The sequence below is a fragment of the Neofelis nebulosa genome, chromosome 12 (genome assembly GCF_028018385.1).
Source record: "Neofelis nebulosa isolate mNeoNeb1 chromosome 12, mNeoNeb1.pri, whole genome shotgun sequence".
Lineage (NCBI taxonomy): Eukaryota > Metazoa > Chordata > Mammalia > Carnivora > Felidae > Neofelis > Neofelis nebulosa.
The window spans coordinates 28,890,268-28,897,223 of record NC_080793.1 but is presented as its reverse complement, the minus strand read 5'-3'; the positions used below and the strand labels follow the sequence as shown (position 1 = coordinate 28,897,223).

The 6,956-nt window shown below is 37.4% G+C and overlaps 1 protein-coding gene across 1 annotated transcript; it reads right to left on the bottom strand.

Annotated features, from left to right (window-relative positions):
• Window positions 1-259: 259 nt before the first annotated feature.
• LOC131491560 (olfactory receptor 13C4) lies at window positions 260-1,978 on the bottom strand. Its single transcript, XM_058694692.1, has one exon. The coding sequence runs from the start codon at window positions 1,214-1,216 to the stop codon at window positions 260-262; it is 957 nt and encodes a 318-aa protein (XP_058550675.1). The 5' UTR covers window positions 1,217-1,978.
• Window positions 1,979-6,956: the final 4,978 nt, after the last annotated feature.

Here is a 6,956-nt window from a genome sequence, read left to right as displayed (position 1 = left end):
AATACTAATTTCGGATATGACCATGGATGAGATTCTAATGGAATTCATGGTCTTTGTGAAACACGAATCAGACCCTGTTACAACCTGAGTTTATGGCAGACTATTATTCTTAGTAATCACAGCTAAATTTGGCCGGTGAAGACAAAGAATAAAAATCTCTCTTTATATAAACTTGCTTTCCCAAAGAAGGTGCTCAATGGTTGCCCAAAGATGCCATTTCTATTCTTTATACACTAAAGACTCACATTTCCCTTTGGTTTTATTGGTTAACAGTTTTCCAATTCAGCAAATATTTCACAGCAGCTTTTACATCTTTATTTCTCAAGCTATAGATTATAGGATTTAGCATGGGGGTCACTACCCCATAAAACATGGAAATAAGCCCCTCTGTAGCTTGCAAATTGTCATTCCGAAGGTGGTCTTGAGACTTGGGCTTGGCATACATGAAGAAGATGGTACCATAAAATATGATCACCACAGTCAGATGTGCTGAACAGGTGGAAAAGGCTTTGCGTCTCCCTGTGGCTGAGTTCATTCTCAAGATGGTGTAAAGGATGAACATATAGGAGAAAAAAATGACTATCAGTGGAAGAACCAGGAATGCCATATTTGAAACTGCTAGGGTAACATAATTGAGGGTTATATCAGCACAAGCTAGCTTGAGGACAGCTAATATCTCACATAAGAAATGATTGATAATATTATTCCCACAGAAAGGCAACTGCATGGCAAGAGATGTTTGCACAATTGAGTTGATTCCACCAGAGAGCCATGACACAGAAGCCATCAGTACATACACCACCTTGCTCATGATGATGGGGTATCTTAGAGGGTTACAGATGGCTACATAGCGATCAAAAGCCATCATGCCAAGGAGGAAACACTCTGTTGACCCCATTGCAAACCCAAAGAACATCTGCACTGCACATCCAGAGAAGGAAATGTTCCTTTTCTTTGAAATTAAGCTCACCAAAGTTGAGGGAACAGAGGAAGATGTATAGCAGATATCCAGGAAAGACAGGTTGCCCAGGAAGAAGTACATGGGGGTGTGAAGACGAGAATCAAAGATGCTTGCTATGATCAAAACACCATTACCAGTTAGAATCACTAGATACATTACTAGAATTAGAGAAAAAAAAATAATCTCAAGTTTTGGGTAACCAGAGAGTCCTAGAAGAATGAATTCTTTCACAAATGTCTTGTTTATCCTATCCATGTCCCAGCATTCAATGTATCAAAGGAAGAGCTAATAAAATGTTTTCACTCCCAAGCAACAAATGTAACAGATCTTTTGCATAACATTACTCTAGGGTGAAATCGACTGTTTTCTTTTAAGTTCTGTAATCTTCTTCTGTCATCTGTTGTTATCCTCAAAAATATTCATGCTTAGAATGCAATACTAGGATATGCCTACAATGCAATACTAGGATATAGAATGCAATACTAGGCATAGAGTTTCTATGCAGTGTCTTATGCATGAATATCTACCTAGAAGCAACCTTCCGACTGCCAAAGACACTCTAAGTTGAGTTTTCTGAAAGCCCTAGAATATTTCAGAGAATAAACTTGACTACTTCCTTTTTATTCAGATCCAGTGAGAGAGTGATGGGAGGGGCAAAAGACAACTCAGCAAGGAGTGGAATTCTGATTCTGTGTTTAACAGAAATGTTTAAAACTGTAAACAAATTTTATTTTTATGCGTATTTGCGTCACATTCTTATCAGTCAAATTGTGCATTTTTATAGGGCAGACATTTGATCATAGTGAATTGAATCACGTACACAGCAATTTAACATCTGCTCAAAGGCAGTTGGTTGAACTCAGTCACAGCCCACTCTTACTATTTTATTTTTTCCTATAAGACCAGTGTAGAGATCAGCTGTGCACGAATCTGATGGAGAATCTTTGAAGAACAATAATTTCTCTTCATTTGTTTTATTCTCTGGCTTCAGACTTATTCTTCATAATTTATTTATTTAAGTGAACCTGAGAAAACAGTAATAATGCTTATATTTGTGTATACATGTGTAGCACTTTATACTTTATAAAAAATAATTAATCTTCTCATTATTCCTATTTTTTTTCAAATGTTAAAAACAGAATGTGGCCAAAGTTATCCAACCCGTAAGTAAACAGTAGAACTTGAAGCTCGGATCTTTGCCAATGCACTGCAGCTGTTGGGGCAATAACACCCCAAGTTACTACACACTGTTTTCCCACCAACTAGTGTCCATAAATTTTGGCCTTGGGGGAATAATGAAGAATCAACTACTTCAGTCTTTCAAATTTTTCATAGACATATAAATTACTTGAGGATCTTGTTAAAATGAAGATTCTCTTTTAGTAGGTCTGGAGTAGAGCCTGTGATTCTGCATTTTTAATAGGCTGCAAGTGTATTGAAGCACCTGGCATGGGGCCTCATTTTGAGTAGCAAGGCTTTAGTTTACCTATAGTGAGTTGGCAGACTCTCCAGATGTTTCTGATCCAAATAGATTTTCTTTTGTTTTATTATATGGACTAGCTTCACAACCTATAAAATGACCAAAAGTATACTCCTCTTGTGTTTTCCAGTGAACAAACCCCAGGGCCATATCTCACTGTTCAGTACAATTCAGAAAATAACACTATTGAAAGACAAATTTTATAGAAGAAATATAAGTTTTTGCTAGACTACTGTAATATGTATAGGATATTACTGATAGCCCAACTTGAGCTCATTCCTGCTCCAAGCTGAGTAAGGCTGGGAAAAATATAACATGTCTGTAATCAAAGAATTCACAATTCAGTGAGAGAAACAGTAAAACTATTACATACAGAACAATTAGATACAGACTGTAAACACATTGTGTGACCAGAGTGAATGTTGTAAGTGTCACAGAAAGAGTAGGTTAATAAGAAATAAAAAGCCAAGGGAGAATGCTGGAAGAATTTCAGACAGGCTGCATCTGTAAACATAGAAAAGTTGAGGCAGGTGTGGAAGACAAGAGGGGGAAGGGATATCCCAGAAGGGAGAACAGGTTGAGCAATATTTAGTAGTAAGCATATTGGCAGTACCTCCTTTTCTAACATGGAGCTTCTGTGGAGGAATAATGGGAAACATATTTGAAAGGGTAAATGAAGCAGGCATATAGAAAGGTCCAGAAGTGAGGCAGAGAAATTGACACTTCTTTTTATAGGGAAGGAACCGATCATCAGAAGCATCAAGCACAATGTGAGTGTTTAGACCTGATATTGGCTACCCTACAAACTTGACATCATATGGTTTGATTTTATCAGGTTTTTTTTAGCAGATATGTGATACAAGCAATTACAATGTTTAGATTAATTAGGTTATTGTTAATTACTGACTGGTGCACACACTCATACAATTATCTTTTCATAATTGTCACCAGTTTTCAGGTTAGTCAAAATTGCAAACTTAGGGCTCGTGTGGACTAAGAGTTTCGAGAAGGTCAGCATAAGCTCACTACCCTACTCTCACACTGTTGTGTGGTGATAGGTGCAATTTATCCTCAGAGTATAATGTCTTAGAGTCAGAAGCCAAACAAGAGATGCATTCTCACTTCAGAAAAAAATCATCTAAAGAATACAGAATAGAAAATTTCAACTTGAATCAGAGGTGCAAATGAGAGCATATTAAATCTCCAAATTAGAGATGAGAAAATTGAAACTCAAAGCAATATCTAAGTGTATTTATTCAGCTAAAGGCAAGAAGTGTCTAAAGGGAAAAAACACCTTAAATTTGTTTAAATAAAAAAACCCCTTCATTTATTCCAACAACTTATATTGCAGGATCTTATGTGCTAGATTCTGTGCTTGAAATTAGTTCACTTGATTGATGCCACATGACTAATAATGGGAAAAAACAAAATCCAAAGCCTGTTTTCTTTCTAGGACTTCTGTGTCCAACAAGTAGCATTAAAATCTGTATAGAAAATATGTGTCAACAACACAAAATGGCCAGTATCTGTGGATATACTGAGGTCATAGAAGCAAAACTTGACTGTACTTGGTTAACAATGTACAAGGAAAATGGTTTAGTCTTGAGGACTTAGTACTTCTTATCATGGAAGAAGGTTCAGGGCTATGAGACAGAATCATATGCCCAGAATGCTCTATTTTCTCTGAAATGAATCTATACCCACTGTACACTACTTCTTAGGATAAATCAAAGTTCTTCCAAAGTGGAGACTGGAAAATGATCAAGGAGTGCTTTTAGATAAGGAACATGAGCAATCTCATCAGCCCAGGCATGAATGCAGAAAGAAGATGGCAATACATTGACTTACCAGGAAATATGATGATGTTTCAGATCCAGCCCCTTTGAGGTCCGGGGCTGGGAGAGCCTACTGGCCTCTCTTTCCAAAACAAAACAAAACAAAACAAAACAAAGCAAAACAAAACAAAAATAACCAAAAACCAAAACAAACAAAAACACAGATGGAGTGACAATATATCTTAGGCCACTTAAAGTACTTTTGCCACCTGCTTTAAGCCTTCCCCTCCTAGACATAAATTCCCTCACCAATTCACATCCACCTTGAGCCAGATCTGTCTTGATGCCTTTATTCTTCTCCCAGAAATCTAAATTGGTTACTTTATACATTTTAAGATAACAAGAGACACAAGGAAGGAAGTCACCACTGTACACCTGTGGCTTAACACAGTGGTTACACATTATGAATGCATTTTGACTGAATAGGTAAAGGTTTACTTTTTTTTGGCTTTTAAGAAATTTCTCTCTATAGTATTTGTGGATTCATACTCAAGGAAATTTTAATATGCCCAAATTGTTCATTTGCATCAGGCTCTAAGTTTCAAAAAAAAAAAGTATCCTTAGTCAGTACTAAAGAGATGTCATCTTATACAAAAATTTACTAATTTATGTAATGAAAGTACTGGAATGAATGTAGCATAGGGTTATCCTAGTGCACAAGTGCTTGGGACTTAGAAGCAAAAGCTCTAGGTTTGAGGTTCTTTTCTTCTAAAATATAGTCTCAGTTTTCTCATTTGTGAAATAGTGATAAAAATAACTGCCTTACTTTTCTCACAGGTGTGTTTTCAGAAAAATTTAGGTGGCATATGGAAACTTTTTTATGGATTAACAGGTATTATAAATAATAACAATAATAATAAATCATAGCTATTTCATAATAATAAATTAGTAGTTCTATGGCCTCATGCTGTTCACATTTTAAATATGTATTTAATAATAGCTTTAACTATAGATTGAAAAGGTACAGTTGCATGGTATTCAAGACTCACCTGTATACTAATAAATTATTTCCACCTTCTAGAAGACCCAGTTACTTTCTTCTTAGTATTTATGTCAGTATTCTGAATTAAGATTAGGTTCAGCAAACAATGCCAGATTCCAAAGATGTGGAAGAGTAAATATTTGTTATGCAACAGTTGTTATAATTGTTCCCCAATTCCCAAAGCAATTTAAAATAAGAATGAGAGATACGTGAAATGTAGAAACTTCTGGTGCATTAGGGACAGTGAACCACACACCTAATTAACAGTGGTGCTGGACTACAGCTCAAAAATGAAATGACATTCTCCTACCAATGTAACTTTTGAAAACAGGGGCAAATGTTCACAAAACAAACTTTATGAAATATGAGAGCTTTTTTGTTTATAATAGCAAAGTTAATTAATTCAAAGTAAGATCTCAATTCAAGTGATAATTACCAAAAATGAAATGCTAGAATTGAAAAATGATCTAAATATTATGAATGACATGAAACAGATACTTTCTGTAAGTTAAATGCCATTTTTGGGGGATGAAAAAATACAGATAAGCCATAAAATAAATAAGTTTACAAGATGAAAGTGAATTCGTATGTTTAAGACCAAGAAAAGTTTTTAAAAAGTTCAGAATGGATAGTGTGGAGTGTGACTTCAGATAAGTAGATAGCACATTACTGAATCAAAGTGTTTCAGAAGGTAGATTGAGCTGTACCATAGGAGTTAACACTTAGATTCTAATTTCCCAGTAGATGTTACATTTAACCGTAAAATATTTAGATTCTGAAGGTACATTTGAGAAGGCAGGCCCATGCCCAAGAAAAAAACTCACTGACCATGGACTGTGGACCCAGCTACTAACTTGGAAACAGCCTGTCACATTGTAAACTTGGCTACAGCCCTGTTTGGCCCTGATCCTGCCAACAACACCATCTACCAAGGGACCTGCCAGGAATCATACCACCCCATGCCCCAGGTAACAGGCTCACTGACCTCAACCCTAACTGTGGACCCTGAATTGGTCCATGACCAGGCTCCAGCTACTCCTAAACAAGAGTCTTATCTTTTTAGAGACCAGACAGGTGACACATCCAAGGCAGGCCCTCAAACCTATGTCTGACTACAGATTCTGAACAGGCTCTGTAATTCTGTTCCGGTCCCCTGCAGTTTCAGACTGGGAACACCCTGCCTGCCCAGGGATCCACCTAGAGACACACCTGTCTGAGCCTCTGGAGGTAGACCTGCCAACCTCAGTCTGTAGCAGCCCCAGTTACTGGCTCCAGCACTTCAGAACCACAAACAGCAGTCCTCCTCACCAAGGGACCTACCAAGAGACACATGTGTCTATGTCTCTGGAGGTAGGCACTTGACCTCAATCTGACTGCAGATCTTGAAAAAGTATCCTAAACCAGCTCCAGCTCCTCACACCATAGTTTGAGAGTGGTCCTGCCCACCTAGACCACCCAGGGGCCAGCCCAGGGAAATGTTAGGAGCCTCTCTACCCCCCAGAGACCTGGAGAGAGCTACAGGCATCTGTGTACCTGATAATAGGTCCACCACCTGAAAACCCTGAAGCATACCCTTGTCTCAGCACCAGAAATATTGACCAAGGTCCTGGAGGCAGGCCCACCTATGCAGGGACATGAGAATGTATGAAATATAAAGTTCACTGTTAAAAATAAATATAAATACAAACAGACTGTTAT

Bases quoted from the DNA above. Each gene is read 5' to 3' on its own strand.
- LOC131491560 (XM_058694692.1), bottom strand. From the start codon at position 1,216: ATGGATAGGATAAACAAGACATTTGTGAAAGAATTCATTCTTCTAGGA.